Source organism: Protopterus annectens, chromosome 2.part0 (assembly GCF_019279795.1).
Source record: "Protopterus annectens isolate FY-2018-M chromosome 2.part0, PAN1.0, whole genome shotgun sequence".
NCBI classification, from domain to species: domain Eukaryota; kingdom Metazoa; phylum Chordata; order Ceratodontiformes; family Protopteridae; genus Protopterus; species Protopterus annectens.
In genome coordinates, this window is record NC_056728.1 from 969,070,696 (window position 1) to 969,095,509 (window position 24,814).

At 36.5% G+C, this 24,814-nt stretch overlaps 1 protein-coding gene across 1 annotated transcript in view; it reads right to left on the reverse strand.

The window, feature by feature from the left end:
• LOC122792799 (extracellular matrix organizing protein FRAS1-like) overlaps positions 1-24,814 on the reverse strand; it is a 4,352,848-nt gene that overhangs the window by 630,862 nt on the left and 3,697,172 nt on the right. Inside the window, exon 58 of the mRNA XM_044060368.1 lies at positions 20,897-21,053. Within this exon, the coding sequence (XP_043916303.1) occupies positions 20,897-21,053 (157 nt within the window). The remainder of the gene's footprint in view (positions 1-20,896; positions 21,054-24,814) is intronic.

Consider the following 24,814-nt stretch of genomic DNA (forward strand, 5'->3'; position numbering starts at 1 on the left):
TAAAAAATCTTTAACAGTTTGCATAGATCTAGCTATTTCCTCCATCTTTTTAAGAACTTCTTCTGCTTTTGTGCCAAAAGTTTTCCTGGTTTAATGGAGCATCTAGTAATTTTGCTTTGACATGGTCTGGCAATATTTGCTCCTTCAGCCAAGCAGGCCTTCTCAGTACAGACCCAGTGACAGCAGCCCTGCAAGATGCTTCTAAGGCATCAAAACCACAGTGCAAAGTATGTTTACTAACTTGGTTTGTAGAATGCATTAGCTGTTGTAAATCTTTATTTTCTGTACAATTTGGAAGCAACATTTTTTGTTTAATTAGTTCCATAATATGCTGCTGGTACTTCAACATGTGAAATTGGCAATTCAAAGCCCTGATGGCAAGAGTTGCAAAAGTACATACCTTCTTACCCCATCTGGCTAAAGCTCTAGAATCCCTGTTTGAAGGGTTAGGGTTTTTGGCTGTAGTAGCAATGGGATTCTTAAAGAGAAATTTGTGAGAGTCAGGTACTCAGCACCTGTCAGGCTTTCTAGGAGCTGGTGGTAATGGATCAGGAGTAAGACTGAATTCCATGAAGACATCATCTACAATGTCTAGGACAGGGAGTATAGCTAGATGCCTGTACCGGGGCAAGTCTAAAAGTGTTGAAAAGGCAAGTGAAAGAAAAACAAAATATGTAGTAAGAAAGAAACAGGACTGGACAGGTATGGGACACTATAACTGCACCACTGGGTGTTTCACCCAAGGAGGTAAGAGCTTTTATTTTTATCAAAATAAACATACTGTGATATAATTTTTGAATCTTGACAGTATATGGCAAATTTCATAGAAAGATATGAAAAAAAATAGCACTGTAATCATTGGACTGAATGTGTAGTACAGACATGAAAAGAGACAAAAAGAGTTTTTACATCATTTAGAACAGAAGATGAAAATGATGAAATGAAAGGACATTTAAAGACAATATGTAATGATGTGATGGATGCGACAAAAATATATGATGAAAGAGTTTTATGGACTGGGTGCTGGGAATCTGGGATTACTTGAATATGGAATGTGATAATGTTGTGCATATCCCTAGTGTGATTAATCTGAATGGTAACAGAGGATTTGTTAAGTACAGAGGACAACCTAAAACATATTTTTATAGAAAAAATAACCACTTAATTAGTGAATGTGATAAACAAAAATGTTTTACTTGTGGCAAAGTAGCAAAAAAACAAATGATATGGAAGTGTAAAAAATGTGGAAAAACAGGACATACATTGGTTGATTGTGAAGAAAGTGTAAAAAAAAGAAGGTATACAGGATTCAGTATATGCTAAAATACAGAAAGGAAACAAGAAGGATAAAGGGACTCCAAAATCTGTCATATGCTGCCAGATTGAAGAAACTCCAGCTCTATTCAGTCGCATACCGTTTGCTCAGAGGTGACATATGCCTGACATACAAGGCCATGTCCAACCCGGAATTAATGGACATGCTCCACCTCAAAAAATCCAAATCCACCAAAACCACTAGAGCAAGCGACTTAAACCTTAGCACGGACATAAATAGGACGTGCTGGAGGGATAGATTTATGACTCAGAGACTCCCTATGCTGTGGAATAAAATCCCGGTCCATGTGAGGCAGAGCACCTCGCTGGCTCTGTTCAAGAGAAATCTTGACCTGTGGATGGGAGATCATAGGTTTACCCCGGGATCATCTCTGTGTCCCTGCTGGACAGAGGCACCACAAACTAATGGGCACAGTATTTTTTCATATAAGGGGTGGCGTAAGCCACAAAAATTTGGGCTAGGCTTATAAATGCCTTAGGGCAGATAGCCTAGTATAAACCTATGAACCTATAAGAAAAAAACAAAGATAAAATAATGGAGGCAAAACCTGGGGAAAGAATAGGGAAAGATGAGGTACTCAATACAAGTGAAGAAGAATATATAAATTGGCAAGTAGTGACAGGAAAGAAGAATTCCATAGGCAAAAGGGTAAAAGAGAGGAAAAGACAATTTAAAAGCGTAATTGTGAAAGGGAACAAAAAGTAAAGGATGAGATAAAAGAAACAACATCATTTAAAAGCTGAAATTTTTAGCTTTAAATGTAAATAGTATGAAGAATGTTAAAAGAAGAATAGGTATTTTAGAATGGTGTGCTTCAATGGAATACTATCATATTGGAAGATAACAGGATTCAGACAGAAGGAAGATTACAAACTGGTGTTCTATGTAGTGGAAGACTTATTTGGAATATGGGAAAAGACACATGTTCAGGACTAGGTATATTATGTGTAAAAAAATCAAAATCTTAGACTTCACAAAACTCGAATTAGGAAGAATAATGGTACTAGCTAGAAAATGAAGGTTTATAGAATTATTGCGTTACATGCACATCTTACAAAGAAAGAGAGAAATAATGTCTAAAAAATTCTAAATTATGTAGGTGTTAACATGGATATAATATTAGTGGGAGACTTTAACTGCTATTTAAGAACAGGAAAAAAATAGCAATAATGTTAAAATTATACAGCGGATAATGAAGAGTGGAAAGTTATACATATGGGATAACAAACATTGGACTTAGAGAAGAGGAGAAAATAAATTGGAAACTATTTCTTAGCATCAGAAAGTGTAGAAGTACATGAGAAAGAAGGATACATAAAAATAGGCAAAGGTGTTAAAAGGCCTAATGAAAATGACAAAGATGATAGAAAAGAAATACAATATGGAAAGATTATATAGGGATGAGAACATTTTATAAAACTTGGACAAAATGGCGAATAAACTTTAAGGAAAAATACAAACAATGCTTTTTGGAATGCCAAAATAAAAAGAGAAGAATAGAGAAATTAAAATATAAACAACTGAGTCAAGAACTGTTGAAGGAAATAAGAGATATGCGAATCCTTTTTCAGAAAGAGAAAGAAAAAATATATAACATAAACCAAGAAAAGATTAAAAGACTGTTGTATTAACAAAGATACTGTTTACAAGGGAAAAAAAGTAGTAGCAGCACCCTAACTTGAATAAATAAAAGAGAACAAGAGAATATTAAAAGAATTAAGGAACAACAAAGGAGAAAAAAAATACCACAAGATGGAACATGCAAAGTGATTAAAAAGCATATAGAATAGAATTTTGTAACAAAAAAAAAAAAAGGTAGATCACTGTGTGTGTGGCTCTAAGAACTACCCAAGGGCTTGTGCAAGTGTATAAATACTGAGCACGTGCAAGCCTGACTGCCATTTTGTAGTAAGCTGTTGAGATGTATGTATGTGTGTAAGCTCTCTCTGATGATCAATGTGTTTATATTTACTGATGCTGCTATCGATCCTGATGTGTTTCTATATAATAAAGCATCTTAAACGAACCACCTCGCCTGCTTGTCTTTTAAGTGTAGAGATACATGCAGCATAGTGTCAGAAGCGGCGTATCTAATGGCAAGAAATAACTTTGACTTCGGGAAGCATTCGGCTACAGTTGGTGGTATGTAGAGGAATGGAGCATCCTTTGCAGTACATATGATTCACAATACAGGTCAGAACTGAATTTCTCATGTTAAAACTGCTCAAGCTATTTCTTATTCACTAAATATGAAATGAAGAATACAGAATGCTCTCAACAATATTAAAGTAAGTTGAAAATGTCATATATTGCTAGAAATATTCGAATTACTAAGAAAGATGTTTGAAATAAAGTCTGAATTGCATAAAAAGAATAAAACAAATAAAAATGCAGAGAAATGACTGCATTTTTCACAAAGAATGTTCTTTTCATATTTACTGAGGCTATCAGATTTATCACAACTGTATGAAGTGTTTGCATGTTTGTGCAGTGTTACAGTAAAGTTGGTTTCACAGAATACAGCCATTTCAGAGCATATTTCACCAAGTACAGTGTTTCAAAGAGTTTATTGTGCATTTGAATATTATTACAAGTTTGAAAATCAGTTAGTTTGTGTATAATTGCAAAAAGGGGGCATATTTTCATTGTATGCACAAACACACACATATTTTGTTGGCATGGCTGAATGATTTTGAAAACCTGGTCCACTAGTGTTTGACAACAATATTGCAGAGAACGGGAGTGTGTCTGAGCAGGAATATGACATTTTCATACAGGCTGCATTTTCTGATGATGACTGTACAAATGCATTTATTCTACTTAATGTAGCTGGGTCAGAAGCCATAGAAAGGGAATGTTCATGTGTGTACCTTATATCTTTGCTTGAGTGGAAAGAACTGTCATATTGTTGTACAAGCTGAGTCAAGGGAGGTCCCCGAGTGTTTAAAACGCAAATTTAGAGAAATGTGTAACCCCCAGACCAACGTTACAATGGAGAGGCACTTATTTTACACAAGGGATCAAAAGCCAGGTGAAACTTTTACTGCATATACAACAGACTTGAGAAATAAAGCTAAAATGTGCAAATCTGGTGATTTAAGGGATGAGTTGATAAAGGACTGATTTGTGTATGGTATTAAGGATGATGCTGTGAGAAAGATTTTGCTTCGTGCCAGTGGTTTGACTTTGAATAAGGCCACTGAGATTTCTCAGATACATGAGCTCACAGAAAAGCACACAAATATGCTTATAAATGAGAAAGGCATATTTCCAGCAACTTCTAAGCCTCACGTCAATAGTATGCAGCACATGGTTAAAAAGAGACAGGTCCACGCATGTGGCAGTTACTGCAGCCTCTGCCACACCCACAGGTAAACCCCAGAGCTTTCTAGCAAGTTCCAGAAGTCGCACAGCCTCAGTGAAGCATAAGAGTGAGGCAGCACACTCAAAGCATGGGCCCAACTGAATTTCATTGTTGACTGTCATAATTGTGGTAACAGTCATGAATCTAAAACAGAGAGGTGCTTAGCTTTTGGTCAGCAATGCCACAAATATAATAAAGGGAATCATTTCAAAAAATTTTGTAAATCAAAAGCCACACATGTTTCACTAAAAGGGAACATTTTAAGAAAAGAGTTGATCAATTAGAGAGCTCGGAGAGTCATGGGTCATGACCTCATTCTTTTTATTATGTTAATGGTGTGTGTCAGTGCTTAGTGAGACAGTCAATGTAGTTGATATATTGGTCAATAATTAATTATTTTGTACTGTTCATATAAATGGCAAACCCACAGAGCTTAAAGATGATACTGGCTCAAAGTGCAATGTTATGTCTGCAGAAACATTTCCTAGAGTATGTGCTGGTGAAAGGCATGATTTGACAAAGTGTGCAAAGCCTGCTGCTTATGGTGGTGAAGAGATTCAAATGGAAGTCTCAGAATGCTCAGAGACTCTATGAAAATCGGACTGCTTTCATTTAACAAGGAAGTTAACCATGTTAGCTTAAAAGACCACAACTCTAATTTTGCCCAACATATTTTTTCTACCTATGCTGATCTTGTCAAAGACAAACTAGGCAAGCTTCCAGTTGAGTACTCCATGAAGTTAGAGCCCAATGTCAATCCAATTGTCAGGCCACCCAGAAATGTTCCAATAGCCATGCAGACTTGAATCAAAGGTGAACTAGACAAAATGGTGCAACACGGAGTGATTGGTCCAGTCAGTGAACTCACAGAGGGCATCTTCCATGGTGGCAGCTCATAAGAAAAGCTCAGACGACATCAGAATATGTATAGACCCACAAGATTTAAATAAGGCACTAAAAAGACCTCATCATCCAATGCGTACAGTCAAAGATGTTGCAGCTCATATTGCCAAATGCCACCGTTTTTTATATCTTAGATGCAAATAGTTTATTCTGGCAAATTTTGCTTGACAAGAGATCTTTGTTGCTCCCTACTTTCAGTCCTCCATTTAGAGGGTACAGATTTCTGAGAATGCCATTTGGGATAAATTCCACAAGTGAAGTCTTTCAACGTGCAATGGAGCAAACTTTTCCTGGGTATCCTTATGCTATTACAGTAGACATACTAGTATTAGGTAATGGTGAAGCTGAGCATGACAGAAACCTCAGAACAGTTGTGGAAAGTGCACGTCAAATGAATCTTAAGCTGAATCCACAGAAATACAAATTCAGGATACGAGAAGTCACTTACATTGGTCATTTATTTACGAGTTCAGGTTTACGAACAGACCCTTCTAAGCAAACAACTATTCTCAAGATGCCAGCTCCAGACAATGTTCAAGTTCTGCAATGCTTTCTTGGCATGATCAGCTACCTAGGCAAGTTCACTTCAGACTTGAGTCACATATTAGCACTGCTCAGAGAGCTAACATCTAAAGATGTATCTTGGTCTTGGTTAGAACAGCACCAGAGAGCATTTAATGTCCTGAAACAGAGAACTGCCAGTCAACCTACCCTCGGATACTATGATGTCCTCAAACTCTTTTTACTCTTTCATGTCATGCTTTGAAATTTGGTCTTGGTGCAGTCATTCTATAAGAGGGTCAACCCGTTGCTAACATGTCTGGAACTCTCACCCAAGCTTAAATGCAGTATGCTCAGATTGAGAAAGACCTTTTGGCAACTGTATTTGCATGTTCCAAATTATGTCTATGGTAGATCTTGCTGACATGTCATCCAGATCACCCAGCAGTACCACTTAAGAGCATGTGAATAAGAGATTTGATTTTGAAGTCATGGAGGTCAGAAATTTTTCTTTCACACGTCTTGATGAGCTCAGAGATCATACAGCCACAAATCCACTTTACAGAAGCTCAACCACTTCCTGAAAGAAGGATGGCAGTCAAAACAATCTAATTCACCTCCAGCAGTGCAACCATATTTTCCATACAGAGATGAGATTTTGTCATACAATGGTATTGTTATGAAACGTCCCAAAGTTATTGTTCGAAAGTCCTTGCAACAAGAGTACATTACTATCTTAAACTGATGTCACCCAGGAGCAGACTCTACCAAAAGAAGGGCGAGAGGCCTAGTATTTTGGCCTTCTATGTCACAAGATATTGAGAGAGTACTTTCATCTTGTTCTGTGTATAATAGTAAAAAGCCACATAAACAGAAAGAACAACTTAAGCTGAACAAAGTTCTGGAACTACCTTGGTCGACAGTAGCCACAGACATTTTTGAGTGGAATGGTTAACATTATTTGGTGTTAGTAGACTCTTATTCCAATTGTTTCGAGATTGACCTACTGCCTAATATAGCATCCAATACTGTCATTACAAAAATAAAGCGTTGTTTTGCAGTCCATGGATCTCCACACAAAATTATTTCTAACAATAGCACACAGTTTACAAGACAACAGTTTAAAAGATTTGCCTAAGAGTGGGACTTTACTCATGTTATGAGTAGCCCAGAGTATCCTCAGTCCAATGGTTTAGCAGAACAAGCAGTTCAAAGTGCAAAGCAGTTACTAGAGAAGTCAAAATGAGACAACAATGATGTTTTCCTAAATCTCTTGAATCTCAGAAACATTCCTCATGACAAACATCTTGGTTCACCTGCTCAGAGACTTCTGTCGAGACAAACCAGAACATTACCCATCAGTAGTCAATTGTTGGTGCCATGCATCAAGAACAACAGGTCAGTGAAAGCCAATCTGTTGAAGAAGTGTTTAACCCAGAAGTCCTGTTATGATAAGACCAGCAAACCGCTCAATCCATTACAAGAGGGAGATATGGTAAGGATGCAAATGTCCAAAGGTTATGATCAGATTGGAATTTAAGGGTGGCACAGTGGTGCAGTGGTTAACATTGTCACCTCACAGCAAGAGGTTCTCCGGTTCGATTCTCGGCTGGGGTGCCTTCTGTGTGGAGTTTGCATGTTCTCCCTGTGTTCGCGTGGGTTTCCTCCGGGTACTCCGGTTTCCTCCCGCATTCCAAAGACATGCATCTGGAGCATTTCTCCCCGGGGCCTCTGCTGAAAACAGGCTCTGTGGAACCTAGTCGGACTTTCCCTGTCAACAAATGATAAATAAATAAATAAATAAAAATAAAATAAATAAATAAAATTGTGAAAAACATCTGTCCAGAGCTGAGATCGTACATTGTGGAATCACAAAGAGCAGAATTCAGGCGGAATCAGAAGCATTTGATACCGGTGTCCGAACCTGTACCACGGCATACAGCTTGTGAGAAAGACTCTTATCTCAGAGTGAGTTGTCCAGTATTACAGTTACAGTGGAAGTTCCAGAGAGTATCCCTGTTCCTTGGATGAATTCCAAAGTTCCTGATATGAACTGTTCACCGAAGACTGTCCATCTTGCTAAACCCAGTCCTAATTGTTATGTAACGAGATCCAGTCACATCTCCAGTCCATGTTCCAGATAAATGGCAACTTGGACATGAACACTGTGTTTGTTTGTCTATATCGATGCATGTTTATTTACAATGTTATTTTGATAAAATGGGCAATGTTTTTAAGAGGGAGGATGTAAATCAACGTATGTATGTCTCTTTAAGGAGCTATCCAAGGGCTTGTACAAGTGTATAAATACCAAGCAAGTGCAAGCCTGACTGCCATTTTGTAGTATGCTGTTTAGATGTAATATGTGTGTCTAAGTGCTGAAGATCAGTTTGTTTATATTTCCTGATGCTGCTATCCATCCTGTTGTGTTTTTATACAATAAAGCATCTTAAACGAACCACCCCGCCTGCTTGCCTTTTAAATGTAGAGAGACGAGAGACATAACTGAAGAAGATAATGAAAATCTGAAAAAAATATTAGTGCAGAAAAACTAAATGAAATATTAAAAAACATCAAGAAGGATACAGTTACAGGACTGGATGGTACTGAATAGCATATGTACAACGATATGGAAAATTGGCAAAAAATCTTTTTTGTGGAGGTACTAAATGAATGGTAAAGGAATGGTAGAGTAGACAAGTTTGCCTGAACAATCAATCTTTGGTAGAAAAGGGAAAGAAAGTTAAGAATTACTATGGACAGTAAAAGAAGTAATAGATGATATTGTAAATAAAAAAGTAGGTGGTCTAAGTAAGGCATTTGATAAAATGCAATACAAAGTTGTATGGGATACATTAAGGGCTTATAAGAGATAGTATAGTTAAATTAACTCTGTATATGAAAGAAATAACAAGAATAATTCTAAACGGATGGTTAAGTGAAAAAATCAAAATAGGATGTGAACTAAAACAAGGATGCCCAGTGAGCAGTATCATATTTGTTTTAGTTAAGATTGTAATTGTCAATAAAATAAATACAACATTAAATATGGTAAGATATAACATAACAGAAGAAATACAATTACAAATAATATTTACATATGCAGATGACATAGTATAGACTTATGTATAAATAAAGAAAAAAATTAAAGTTTTTGGATTCGGGCACTGTGCGGTAAGAAAGACTGAAGAAAATGGCGTCGGCTGCATCTTTTATAACCCTGATGCCCTGACGTCAGGGAAGGGGCAACAGCAGCTGATGCAGGACCCAGGACTTTGGAATTCAGGCAGATTGAGGGCAATCTGCCAGCAGGATTACCCAAATGTAATGAGTGCAACAGTGAAACACGAAGAACATCTATTGATATTCTAGGAATAGTATTTGAAAAACTGAATATATTAAAAAACAATGACAAAAATTATTTAAGAAATAAGAGATATATGCATATTTTGGAAATCATATAAGCTAGCATCCAACAAAAAGTTTATCTAATAAATTCTATTTTACTTGGTAAGTATACATAGGTAGCAAGTATGTACACGATATCAACTAATTATGAAAAATAAATAATGTGTATAATACTTTCAGTCATATGAGGATCCAGACTGAATCCAGTGAGAGGGGGAATTTTGTATGTAAAGGAAGAAGAAAGAGGATTGGGGTTAATAAACCCAAGTGTTCATACAGCTTCACTGAACTTGCATAAAGCCTTAACAAGTTAGAAACAAGAGAAGAAGACTCTGACAGAATACATTTTGTATGATAAATGTAAGTGTTCTGGGGAATAAATAAAGATAAGGAAAAGATGGAAAATTATATAAATGAAGAAATAAAGGAATATCAAAATAAAATATTCTTATTGAAATTAATAGTAGAAAAATAGGAAAGAATTATATTTAAACATTATGAAAGAACACTATTCTACCTTTCCTTGGAAACATTCAGAAATTAAAAAGAAGAAAGCTAAGCTATTAAAATGAAATTCATGTAGTGTAAAATATATGAATGACAAGATTTTCTGTGGATATTATCAACAAGTAAACTACCTGCTAAGACTAACATGTCCTATAGAAGAAAACAAGAAAGGATATGTATTCATTGTGGAGAACTTGAAACAAAAGAACATTTTTTAATGTATTAGAGTAAAGACGTTATGGGAAGAAATATGTAAAAATAAAACGGAAGGTTTGGAAAAGGTAGAAGGGAAAGATAGAACATATTAGCATGAATATGTTGGAATATGGATATTATGAAAATATAAAAAAAAGTGAAGAAAATTGATAGGATAATATTTTAGATTCTACAGACAATATGAATGGAGGGACTTAATGAAGTCAAATTTAATGGAAAATGTATATTAGCAGAAATTCTAAAGAAAATATCTTATTGGCTTTGGATTTAATATAAAACTGATTTATGTTATAAAGGTTTAAATAATTGTAATAATGTATGTAATCAGTTATGTAAGTAATGTATGTAAGCAATGATTACCAGTAAAGAACCCCTTACTCATTACTGTTGTGAGTGGGACAAATTTTCAAGGAAAACTTCCTGATTCCATTCAAGACACAGAGGTGGCCTGGAGAAACACAGAAGCAGATGGAGAGAGAATTATGTGATGCGGTACTGAAAGAAATGAAGGAGAAAGCAAATATCGAAACAGGAGAATGTGTGCAGGATTCTGAGAAACTGTTTCAAAGAAATCTGTTGATGAAGATGACTCAGCAAATGAAGGATGTATAATTACAACTCTCCAGTTGTTAGGGTTGCAGGATGATTTACTTAAAAGAAATGGTGCAAAGTGAAACAGAAAATGAAAGAGACATTTCATGGGGGGACATTATGGAGAAAATACAAAAGGAGGATGCAGCAATAATCCTGAAGAATAGTGGTGAGATGGAAAAGAAAGCATAAGCAGGGAAAGTAAAAGAAGGTAAAAGTGAAGTAGTAAAAAAAAGGCAGAAGAAAATGAAAAACATAAGTACATGGCAAGGGTTCGAAGTAAAAAAGACAAATAAATGGACAGGTATGAAGTATGGGACAATTTAATAGCTACTTAAGCATGTGAGGTAAGAGCATTTATTCTTATCAACAGAGAGATATTTTGTGACATTATATTTCAGACTTTTTTTTTTTCAATGAAAAATTTTCTTGGAGATTACGAAGAAAAAAAGACCGTTACCTATGGAATCATTATGTAATAAAAGCATTTAAAAACAAAAAACAAAAAAGAAGATTCATGTATAATTCCGAACAGAGGTAAAAAGAGAGACTTTGAAAGAGTATTTGTAAACTTTATGTAAAGGAGTACTGAACATTGTAAATGTTTATGACAAAAAAGAGTTTATGGATTGGTGGCCGGGATTGTAATATTGTCTTAAAAGTTGAAAGTGAAAAAATATATACATATGCCAAGCATGATAAATGTGAAGGGGAATAGGGATGTTGTAAAATACTGGGGACAACCCATTTTTTTTTTTTTTTTTGTGGAAAAGGACATTTGCTAAGTAACTGTGACAAAAGAAAATATTTGTGAGGAAATGGGACATGATGCAAAAATGTAAATTGAAATGTTATAAATGTAAAAAAATGGGCATTTGTGAATGGATTGCAAAAATGAAAATAACTAAGGAAAAAGAGAAGAAAATGAACAAAGAAAATGTTAGAAGTAGCAGAAATTGAAGGAAATTGGATGGAAAAATAATAAAGAGGGTGTAGAAGAAGATTCTGAAAAACTGATGGAGACGACAAACTGGGAGGAAGTAAACAGAAAAACAAATTTTATTGGTAAAAGGGCATAGGGTAGAAAAAGAAAATTTTAAGGGATAAGTACAAAAGTAAAATAGAATGGAAATGGATGAAAAAGAATATATATGGCTAAAGATTGAGGGTTGGTAAAATGATTAAGGGGTCTGACTCACAGACACAAGGTACAGAGTTTGATTCTCATCTATGGGAAGGAAAATTGGTTAGGCTTAGAATAAAGCTAGCCCAGTAGTTAGCTATGGATTTATGAAACAATGAATCTAAGTAAAAGGGAAAATAAAAATTTTACAGTGGTTTCTGTAAATATGAATAGTACTAAGAAAGTAAGAATATGAATTGTGGAGTGTGGCAATACATGTGATGTAGATGCACTTATACTAGAAGACACACGATTTTTAACAAATGAAGAAAGATTGCAAACAGAGAAACTATGGGGAAGAAATGAGCTGTAATTTGGGAAAGGAAAGATGTTCTCGAATAGCCATATTCTGTAGAAATACTGTAAAGATATTAGATGTAACGTTAGCAAAAAATGGGAAGATTAGCAACTGTAGATTTAAAATGGGAAGAACAAGTCTATAGAATTATAACACTGTATGCTTATACTAACTGCAAAGAAAGACAAAGCTTATTTCATTGAATTTTAGACTAAGTAGTGATAAATATGAATATTACAATAGGAGATAAAATGTGACTTAAGAGGCAAGCGTTCAAACTTTGAGACAAAAAATCATGGACTTACAAAAGGGGTATGTACAGAACTGAAATGGACTATTTTAAAGTATCAGAATGTTTGGTTACAGAAGTGGAGGTAGTTGAAACATGATTTTCTGATCATCCTGCAATATGGTTAGAGATAAAAGAAAACAAGATAGTTATGTATATATATATATATATATATATATATATATATATATATATATATATATGTATATATATATACATATATACATATATATATAGACGAATAAAAAGGATAAATGTGAAAACATGGAAAGAAGGAAATAGATTAGTAAGACAGTTACGGAAAGATCATATTACTATGAGAAGATTTTATACAAAATTGGTCTGAAAGGTGGGTGATATTTAAGGAAAAATATAAGAAATGTTTTTTACAATGACAATATGATGTGAGAAAAATAGAGGAAAAGTATAAAAACATAATGGTACATTGGAAGATTTAGAACATAATGAAAGAAAGAAATCAAGAAAAATACAAGAATAGTTACATAGACAAATTTTTTTTACAACAAAAAGAGAAGAAGTATCAAGTTACTTAAGCAGATCAGTAAAGGAAGAAGGTAGTGTAATGATAAAAATAAAATATGAAAGGAGAAATAAAAAACTCAGGAAAATATTATGAATACTGCAGTACAATATATACAAGAAATGTTAAAAGAAAAAAGAAGGTAGAAAAAAGTGGAAATTGAAGTTAACAGAAAGAGAGAATAAAGAGCTAGAAAAGGAGATTTCTTTAAATGAACAAGATAAAGTAGTAGGACAAGTAAATACAGATTAGGCTGTAGGCCCAGATGGAATAGGGTGTTAAATGTACAAAAATGTAATGGATTGGCAAAAAGTATGTTTTAAAGACTTTGAATGAATGTTTAAATGATGGTTATAGGTATAAATAATTATGTAGTGAAATACTTAACTTCATATGGAAGAAAGAAGACAGAAAAGAGTTAAAAACTGGAGACCAATACTATTACATAAGAAAAATAATTATAAGACCTTTACGAAAATAGTACAAGAGAGATTTGAAACTAAAATGAGAAATATTATGGAAGAAAGCATATATACTATAAAGGGGAAGGGTTGTCAAGCATTATTAATAATAGTTAGAGAAAATGTCCATGATATTATGAACAGAAAAAATAATCAAATATCATGATAGGAGATCGTCATAAGGCATTTGCCACAAATGGACATTAAATCTTATGGGTAAAGAAAGAAAGAATATAGTGAGAAAGTTAGGAAATTATGTATGTCATCATATAGTAATATCAAAGCAAAAATACATGTAAATGCAGCGGCTGGTTAAACCAAGAGGTGCATATGAAGACTATTGTAAGACAGGGATGACAAATGAGTTGTATACTCTTTGCATTAGTTATGAGTGTGACAGTATGTGAAATAAATTGCAAAAATGAAGGCGGCAGGTTATATAACACCTGAAGGGTTAAGAATTCCAGTTCTGTTACAATATGCAGATGACATTATAATAAGTGCAAAAACAACATTTGGATAAAAGAAACAATCATTTGCATAAATGAGTGTTTTGTTTTGATAGGGATGGCTTTAAACAGAGAGAAAAGTAAACATTTGGGTGATGTAGTAAAGATTGGGGGTATAAATTTTACAATGAATATAACTTCTGTGTTATGTATAAAATCTGGGAATAAAGATGTAAAAATTGAATGAGAAAAACAAGAATAAATAAACCAAATATGTCTTTTCTGGAGAACATATACATTATGTTATATGGAATGAAAGAATAAATGAAATTATGTTTAATGGTAAATGGATTCTAGCAACAATATTAAGTAAAATCAGATGGTGGTTATGGAAAAAGGAGTGGGGGTCAAATAAGGATGAAAATGTAGCATAACTGTATAGGAAATTATGAATATGTGTAAAAAGATTTATAATTTATATATTTGTACATGTGTAAATATGTTAATTTTTATATATAAATTGAGGATCCTTACACTTTTTGACAGGTGATGGAGGATCTTTTATATCCACATAAGCTAGCACCACTTAAGCAGATGGGGCTTCAGCTTAACATCTCATTCGAGGGATGACACACTCAGGAATGCATTACCCCCTTTATGTTGCACTGCAGTGTCAGTAACCAATCTACCTGGTGTGGGAATAGAACCCACAGCCATCTGCACCAAAGAAAAGTGTGCTACCTTTTGTATCACTGACAGTAACTAACTTTCATTAGATCCCTCCTGCCACTTTCTTAAAATTCTTTTCCTTCCACTTACTCTTGAAATTCTGTTTGGCAGAAGATGGTTAGGGTTTTTGTAAAATATGAGAAAGGGGGCAGAGAATCTTACAGACCACCTGAAATAATTTCCTCCCTTCATCAAATTGTTTGAGTACCTTGGCAGCAGATGGATCAACCACCGCATCCTTTTCCAAAGGATAATTTAAGATTTTACATCCTCCCCAAAACTTATGATTACATCCCCAAGTAAAATGACTCATCACAGTAGCAGTAGTTGCTGCCCTGAACGCAAAATTAGCACTGTAACATATGCACCATAAAGAAAGTTTAGTGACCTGTGAAGAAGAATCAATAACAGAATTCAGAGAGGACCTACCTTCTGAAGATGAAAAGGAGGCAAAAATGTTCCTCAGATAATCAAAACAAACCAGCATGTAAATACAACATATGAGCCTGATAATTCAGAATTCTGAACACTATTCTTGAGGAATAAATTCTCTTCTCAAACATGTCAAGAAGGTTTTCCATCCTTGTCTAAAGCGAAAGTTCAGCATTCACCCAGTTTTAGTTAGCAACTGGACTAGAAATGGTAATGGCTGCTGGGTCTGACGTGGGATGAAAAAACAAATACTTGTAAAATAGAGGAACCTTATAAAGCCTCTCTGCCTTTTTAGGGGCTGAATGTTCAGTCTCAGTAATACTGCAGGCACTGTTAAAAAGATTCTTCGTGTCTGAAACCAGAGGTTGAACATCCACCTGAAACATGTCATTGTACTTCTTCAGTAATGAAGAATGATCATCTTGGTCCCGTACAAACAAATGATTTACTTTGGACCTTATCCCAGGAAAAAGAAAAATTCCTCTGTAGGATAAATGAGAAAACAATTAATCAGAATCTGGGAACTGGGCGGAAAAACATGGAAGCTGCCCTATCCATTTAATGACCATCAGACAGGGCATGCTCAGAAACTGTGGAAACAGATTATCTTTTTATTACAAAAATGCCAATTCATTCTCTAGACATTTAAAATTTCCAATAAACCTCAACCAAAGTAATAAATTCTACCTTGTCAACAGAAAAAATTCTATGAGTAAGACAACTGTTTTACTATTTTTGTTTCTTTTTCCTAGACACATTCCCAGAAGTGAACCAACTCAAGAATGGAACCTTATCCCAGTGAACAGATCACTTATACTGGGTTATGCCAGGAAGTACTAACTGTAGAAACTCCATTACTAAACAAAAGTGTCTCTCTCATGGCCGCTACGACCTGAACAGCAGGAGAGGACATGGCTAACCCTCAGTCAATGGTGGCAGAAGGGAATACTCCTACAGGGATCTGGAGAAAGAGCTGAGTGCTCTGAGTAACAACCACCAGCCACTGCAGAATCATTCAGCAGATGAGGGACTGAGTGAGCCCAAGAAATAAGTAAGGCCTCCTCTACAAAGCAGTGGGAGCATGAACCGAAGAAATGGTAAGCAGTCCCATGTCCTACTATCTGAAAATGAAGCCTGAACGCCAGTTAAAGCTGCTAGAAGGACCTGATCTAGATGTGAATCCCTTCATGATTAGGTGGGCACCAGCAGCAAACACGTTTACTTTCCCTAAATGAGTACAAAATCACCACACTTTTACCACAAAAAAGTACCCTAAACAAGAAGAAACAGTCAAGCTAGGCTGCCCTGTCAGAAGAGACATTACTGGTAAAATAAAAAACACAGTAAAATAGCTAGAATTCTTAATCTGGTCGGCAGCCTGACCTGGAGTCAACTACATTCACACTGTGGGTTCTACTTGTGAGCCAGTTTGCAACCCGCCTTGTGATATAGGGGTTGATGCATAGCTTAGTGAGTTTTTCTGTGATTCCTGAGTGGGGAATAGGTTCATAGGTTCATACTAGGCTATCTGCCCTAGGGCATTTATAAGCCTAGCCAGAATGTGTTTGGCTTTCGCTACCCATTTTAAATTTATTTTGCTATGCCCTTTTTCGAGGTTAGTATACTGTGCCTCTGTCTAACAGTGACACAGAAGTGATACCCGGGGTAAACCTACGATCTTCCATCCACTCATCAAGATTCCTCTTGAAGAGAGTCAATGAGGGACTCTGCCTAACCTGGACTGGGATTTTATTCCAGAGTGAAGGGAGCCTCTGGGTTATGAATCTGTCCCTCCAGCATGTCCTATTTATTTCAGTGCTGAGGTTCAAGTCTCTCGAGCACGTAGCTCGATGGGATTTGGATTTTCTGAGGTGCAGCATGTCCATTAATTCCGGGTTGGACATGGCTTTATATGTCAGGCACAGATCGCCTCTGAACAGGCGGTATGCCACTGAGTAGAGCTGGAGTTTCTTTAACCGGGCAGCATATGGCATCTGTTTGAGCCCTTTGATCCTCTTGGTGAGGTACTTTTGGGGTCTTTCCAGTTGCTGCAGGTGTCTGGTAAGGTACATCCCAAAAGGGCATTGTACTCAATTATGGGCCTGATGAGGGATGAGTAAAGAGGCACGATGACCTCCCTGATCTAGATGTGAATCCCTTCATGATTAGGTGGGCTATATAAAATGTTTTCTAACCACTTTGGCCACGTGGTTGTCAAATGAGAGATTGCTATCAACTTGGGTCCCCAGGTCCCTAATTACTTCTTCTGTACTTAATGGATTACCACCTATGTGGTAATTTGTGGGCACTTTGTTTTTGCCAAAGGGATGACTATACACTTTTGGCATTTAGCTTGAGGCCATGGCTCTGGCACCAGTTGTCTGTTTCTATGAGGCCCTTTTGGAGGATGCTTGTGTCGGCTGGAGAGTCGATTATGGCCCAGTTTGCAGTCATCTGCGAACTTGGTCAGCCACAGTCCTTCCATGTTGGCCTGTACCTCCGAGAAATATATACCGAACAAGAGAGGTCCCAGGACTGAGCCTTGTGGGACACCACTTGTAACTGGTTTGGAGTCTGACATGGCTCCAGCAATTCTAACCATGTGGGTTCTGTCCTTGAGCCAGTTTGCAATCCATCTAGTGACATAGGGGTTTATATTTAAGCTGGTGAGCTTATCTATAATGCCCGAGTGGGGTACTGTATCGAAGGCTGTTGCAAGGTCCAGGTAGGCTGTGTGGACCACCTTCCCCTCGTCAATGGCCTTGGTGACTGTTTCAAAGAAATCAACCAGGTTTAAGAGGCAGGATCTGCCCTTAACAAAGCCAAACTGGGTAGGATCCAGTGTCTGTAGGTCCCCAATATCTTTATTTATGAGGTCCATGATGATCCTTTCCATAGCTTTGCAGACCAAGCTAGTCAGGCTTATGGGGCGATAGTTTCAAGGATCCGCTGAGGCACCACCTTTATGGAGAGGGACCACTGTTGCTGTATGCCACTCTTTGGGCACATATCCTGTAGTAAGGCTGAGATTGAACAGTAGTTTTATGTTTGGGTTTAGCTCTTCTTGAAGTTCATGTAGGACGCAGCCCGGACACCGACTGTTCCCATTGATGCTGTGTTTTTTGCTTTGGAGAGGGCGGCTCTTACCTGAGCATCTGAGATGTCAGGGGGGAAGCACTCTGCTGGGATAGATATTTGCCCTTTTGGTGGGAGTTTGCGCTGAACCTGTCAGCAGGGATGTTGGTAATGGCTGTGGGTTCAGTGTAGTTTTTGTCATTTTGGACTAATTCTGAGCATATCTGGGAATTATCACCCAGGTTCCTAACATAACTAAAGAAAGCCTTGTGATTATCCTTAGTGTCCTGTGCAATTTTTCTCTCAAAGCTGGCCTTAGACAATTTTATGAGTGCCCGTAGTTTTTTGCTAATACTGATCAGTGATGCCTTCCCTTTTTGGGATTTTGCTCTATCATTTAGTAGCTTCCTACTTCTATTGTATAGTTTGTTTATGGCTGGGGTCCACCAGACAGGACGTCTGCCTTTGGAGGATTGGGTCTTGGTTTTATTTGGGATAGCATGATCCATACATTCCTGAAGGTGTTCATAGAATGCGTTTATAAATGATTCTGCGGTCTGGGCCATATTTTCCAGAGGCCCGGGGGCTTTGAAGGATTCCACCTCAGTTTTGAGGAGTGTGAAATTTGCTTTAGAGAAGTTTTTCACTGTGGTTTTCTGGGCAGGGGCTGGGGTCGGGATGTGAATATCTAGTGAGATTAGTTTATGGTCTGATCTTACCAGTGAGGGATACACTTCTGGTCTGGAGCATAGAGTCCCCATGTTGGTGATGATCAGGTCCAGTATGTTTTCCCCTCTTGTGGGAGTGGTAACAAGTTGTTCCATAGCATTTGAGTTTATAAATTCTAGGAACCTTTGGGCTAGGGTGTTGGAGCTAGAGTAATGCTCCCAGTCTATGTTTGGGTAGTTGAAGCCGCCCAACATAATGGTGTTTGGAGAGATCTTCATATGTTCTCAGAAAGGCCGAGTGGGGTTCCTGGGTTTGGGAGGGTGGTCTGTAGCAGGCTATAAACTGGAAGGCAGTTTTACCCACTGTTAGTTGCACATGGATAGTCTCCGATGCTTCGTGCTTTGCCACCAACCTGGAGGTGTGGGTATCCTTGATAAATATCGATACTCCCCCTCCTTTTGTGGTTCAGTCCAAGTTTTGGGGCCGAAAAGCATGGCATGAGGTATAACCTTGGCCAGATCAAAGTAGGCTTTATGAACCATCTTGCCTTCATCCATTGAAAAGCTTGATCATATGGTTTTGACCACATGAATTCTGAGATTCTAAAAACTCGTTCAACTGATAGGGATCCTTAGATATTATTTACATATATTTAGATATACACATGTGTGTGTGTGTGTGTGTGTGTGTGTGTGTGTGTGTGTGTGTGTGTGTGTGTGTGTGTGTGTATCTAGACATAAAGTGTATATATATATATATATATATATATATATATATATATATGGGTCTACTTCTAAACACCGACACGCCGATTCCCCGACACAAAACTCACCGACGCCAAATAACCGAAAACACACAAACCCGACACAAACCCGACAACGCAAAACACCGAACAACAAATCACCGACACACAGAACGTAAACAACACGCGACACTACATACCATACACACTAGCCCTGACCCAAACCCTAACCCTAACGTCCGACACTATCGCACACTTCACCTACCTGCACCCTAACCCTAACTCACTTACACACCCCTAGCCCAAGCTCCGACACTAACGCATACATCACCTACCTGCACCCTAACCCTAACTCACTTACACACCCCTAGCCCAAGCTCCGACACTAACGTACACATCACCTACCTGCACCCTAACCCTAACTCACTTACACACCCCTAGCCCAAGCTCCGACACTAACGCATACACATCACCTACCTGCACCCTAACCCTAACTCACTTACCTGACCACTCCTACCTCCGTCACTATCGCACAATTACCGGTCGCGATCGCAGATTACCCTTGTCGGTCTTTCCACTGTCGCTTAATCACCCTGTTGGTATACGTACCTGTCGGTCATCTGGCGCCGGTGATTTCGCGTCGGGAATCGGCGTTCGGTCTTCTGAATGGGACCCATATATATATATATATATATATATATATATATATATATATATATATATATATATATATATATATATATATATATATATATATATATATATATATATATATATATATATATATATATATATATATATATATATAAATATAAAAAACGTATATATATATATATATATATATATATATATATATATATATATATAAATATATACACACACATACACATACACACACACACACACACACACATATATATATATATATATATATATACATACATATATATTATATATAGAGAGAGAGAGACAGAGAGATCTTTTGGTCAAATTGCAATATGTTTTGACTTAGGTTTTGTACTAATTTTCTATACCATAGTTACTAAAAATAACCTACCATGGTGGCAAAGGTTATTTCAGGCATTCCTTGTTCCATCTTCACAGGTACAGATTATTATTTGCTAAAAAAGATATACACTGCAGTAATGCAAATGAACATGTTAGCATGAAGCTGTCATATAAGAAATGTACCCAAGACTTACCATCTTCGTCATTAGTAATAATGAGTGTGACCATGTCTATCCTTCCAACTTTTGCACCAGCCCAGTGGTTTCCCAAGGGGTTGCTGAGATAGACTTGCAGTTGTTCCTCTGGTTCAAACACAGAGTCTTCCCTGATTAACACAGTGCAATTCTTCACCTGGAAGAGATTATATACCATGTAACACAGGCTGCAGACATGAAAACACTAAAGAACATTCTACATTGGTGCTGTGTTCCTTGACAACTTCACTCAGCAAACCAATATTTTGTAAATATAGCTACATTTAAGCTAAATATACACGATACAGTCTCTAGGAACTCCATTCCAATAACAGGGAATGAACTATCAAATAACCTGCTGGCCATACCAAAGTCATTAGCTTTCAAGGTAGCTGGTAAACATATTTCCATAACCTTAACTCCTGCTCTCAGTGCAAGCATCACAACAGTATCAATTACATCAAACTTATCTGTTCTACTGTTGTCCTCTGCATTACAGACATTCACTGCCTTCTTAACTAATAGTTGACTATTTTTTACATTCCATGACCATCCTTAAATCTCCCCTCCTTTAGTCAAACACTTCCCTGTCTTTCTTATACTTGTCTCCCCTGGCCAGGAAGCAGAGTACAAACACAGCTTATTCCCCCTTACCTCTTGGCTATATTCAAATTTCACATTGGATAAGCATATTCACTCTACTGTTTCATGTACATGTTGCTTTACATCTATACTTGGTTACTATGATGAAAAGTAAATTAGAGCTGCTAAATGCTTGAATGTACTGTGTACATTTATATACTGCTATCGCCCTTTTAACACATGCATAGTGCAGTACTTTTAAGGATCAGCCTGGCCCATAATCAATATAAAATGCATAAATGTAGTCAATGGGGTGTGACAAGCTGAAATGTTAGCATTGTTTATGACAAGCTGCCATACTGTCTGTAAACATGTTACATGCTTACTGAACTTAAGAATGTATCCAGACATCTCTGGGATGATCTTTGAAGTAAATAAAAGTCTACTGTAGCACCTTCTGACTTGGTATTAGAACCAGAATTTTCTCAATGAACAAAAAATGCCTAATGACTTTACATCATGACAAGTTATCTGAAATGCTCCAAGTTTAATGCCATTACTGCAAAACTACTGTTTTGCCTTGCAAAGTCCTTGTTTAACTGAATTTAATTTTTTTAGCATACAAGTACTGAACATCAGTATAAATAGGTGCACAGAGTCCTCTCTAGGCACAAAACTGTCAGTGGAAAATAAGGAACTACAAACGTAAAGTAGCAAAGACAGTACCACAGCTAGGAAATTTATTTAAGTAAGTTAAACAGTACAAACAGTACACAGGTTAGCGCTTTCAGGGATCTACCCCTTCATCAGACAACTGTTGAAATTCCACACTCCCTTAAATACTTGAGTCAGTCACATGATGATACAAGCAATTACCCTAATCACTGTTAATTGAAAAGAAACACAGTTGCCAAAGCAGAAGAAAAATATAAAACTAAATAATGCAACAAGAATATCTTACATCACACATTCCTTGTCCAAGCTAATGATACTGTTGAAACATGCGTAGAAAAAATACATGCAAAAAACATAAAAAATATATAAAATATATCTATGAAAAATGTGTACAAAATACATCTGACTTGATACCAATGAATATATGTACTAATGCATGTGCCTTGCTAAGAGTATATAGGCGTAATATAAATAGTGAAAAATATATAAATTAATGCTAAAATATACTTGTGTATTTACATACACATAAAAGCAGCACATAGACATGCATAAGTATAAAAATATAAAAAAATATACCGTATAACGTTAAAGAAAGTAGTGCCAATGCCATGCACACTAAGAATACAGGACCAGAACATATCTTCAAACTTTTAGTTTTACAGATACTGTCGGAGAAACACAGATGGGGTAATTTATCCAGTGATACAGAAGCTGCCGAACAGAGATGGATCATACGATTTAATGCAGATAAACCTCCGGGTTTGAATCAAATGGTGTCGCTTAAACTGTTTTTAAAAGCTTGACCATTGAGGCATTGAGTTTTTTGAATGGCACGTCCATATATATATATATATATATATATATATATATATATATATATATATATATATTTATATTTTTATATTTTTATACTTATGCATGTCTATATGCTGCTTTTATGTGTATGTAAATACACAAGTATATTTTAGAATTAATTTATATATTTTTCACTATTTATATTACACCTATATACTCTTAGCAAGGTACATGCATTAATACATATACTCATTGGTATCAAGTCAGATGTATTTTGTACACATTTTTCATAGATATATTTTATATTTTTTTTATATTTTATTTATTTACTTATTTATTTATTTATTGACATTTGTTAACCGGGTTTGCCCAATTGTGCTTGTGGCCCATTTTCAGTGGAGACACGAGGAGAAAAGCTCCAGTAATACATTTTAAAACAAGTACAATTTTAAACAATATTGATAAAATAGCAGTTATAGCAAAACGATTCACATATGTTGGCATATATGCATAAAGTTAAAGTTGCATTAAAAAGAAGCTAAGTAACAATTTTACACTGATATAATTCAATAGGTGAACAATGAACATTTTTTGTTTGTATAAAATTGTGCAAATGCATAGTAGACACATTGGAGAGAGAGGTGTAATGAGTTACTAAGTATGGTCCTTTTGAGGGTACATAAAGGGACGGAAGACTAGGTAGGGTCATGGCAAGGGCAGGTTCTGGAATTGAGAAAATAAGCTTTTAGTTCATTTTTAAAGTGTGAGGTGTAGGAGACTGAATGTAAGTCAAAGGGAAGTTTGTTCCAAGCATGGGCAAGGGAGTGTTTGTAGAGTAGTTTGCCTACTGACCTTTTTGGGTGGTAGATATCAAGTAATTGTTGGTTAGAAGTACGGAGGGTCCGGGATGGGATGTAAATGGAGACTAAGGAAAATAGAGATGGACAGAAGGAGGGTTTATAAAGAATAGAGTATAGCATATGAAATTGATAAGAGAGCAGAAACTGGGGAAGTTCAAGCCATTGAAGAGAGTTTAAAGAAATGCAGTGGTGTGAGTTGTATGGGGAGTTAGTAATGAATCTGGCTATTTTATGGTAAGTCTGTTGCAGTTTGTTTAGAGTGGAGGCCTGGATATTGGTAAGAACTGGGGCAGCGTATAAGAGGGAGGGGAGGAGGAGTGCCTGGCCCAGGGTAAGTCTAGATTCAGGGGTTAGGAATTTTTTGTTCCGATATAGCAGACCTAGTTTCTGGTTTGTTTTTTTTATACATTGGAGTATGTGTAGGTTGAACTTGAGTTTGTCATCGATAATGACCCCTAGGAGTTTTGTGTGGGTGTCAGGTGGGATATTTGTATTGTTAGAAGATGTAATAAAAAAAAGGTTTTGTGATGAGAAAGAGAACGGGGAAGGAAAAGTAGGTGTTTGGTCTTTTTGGGATTTAGGATCAATAGGTTGTGAGACAGCCATTGTTCAGTGGATAATAGGGCCTGTTGGGTCAGGGAGTGTAGTTCAGGAATGTTATTTGACAAGGATATAAGTGTGGAGTCGTCGGCATACTGAATAACGGAGGATTCTTTGCATGAGGTGTAAAGATCATTGGTGAAGATATTAAACAAAAGGGGTTCCAAGATGGAGCCTTGGGGAACACCAGTGGAGATGGGAAGGAAAGGTGAGGAGGATGAGAGCCATTTGACAGATTGTTCCCTGCCAGATAGGTAACTATTAAACCAGGCAAGTGCGGAGGAGGATAGGTGGAGATTTGCGAGTTTGGATAGTAGTAGAAGATGAGAGACAGTATCGAAGGCTTTGGAGAGATTTAGGAAGAGACAGAAAATGAGTTTATTGTTGTCTAGGGCCTCTGCAATGA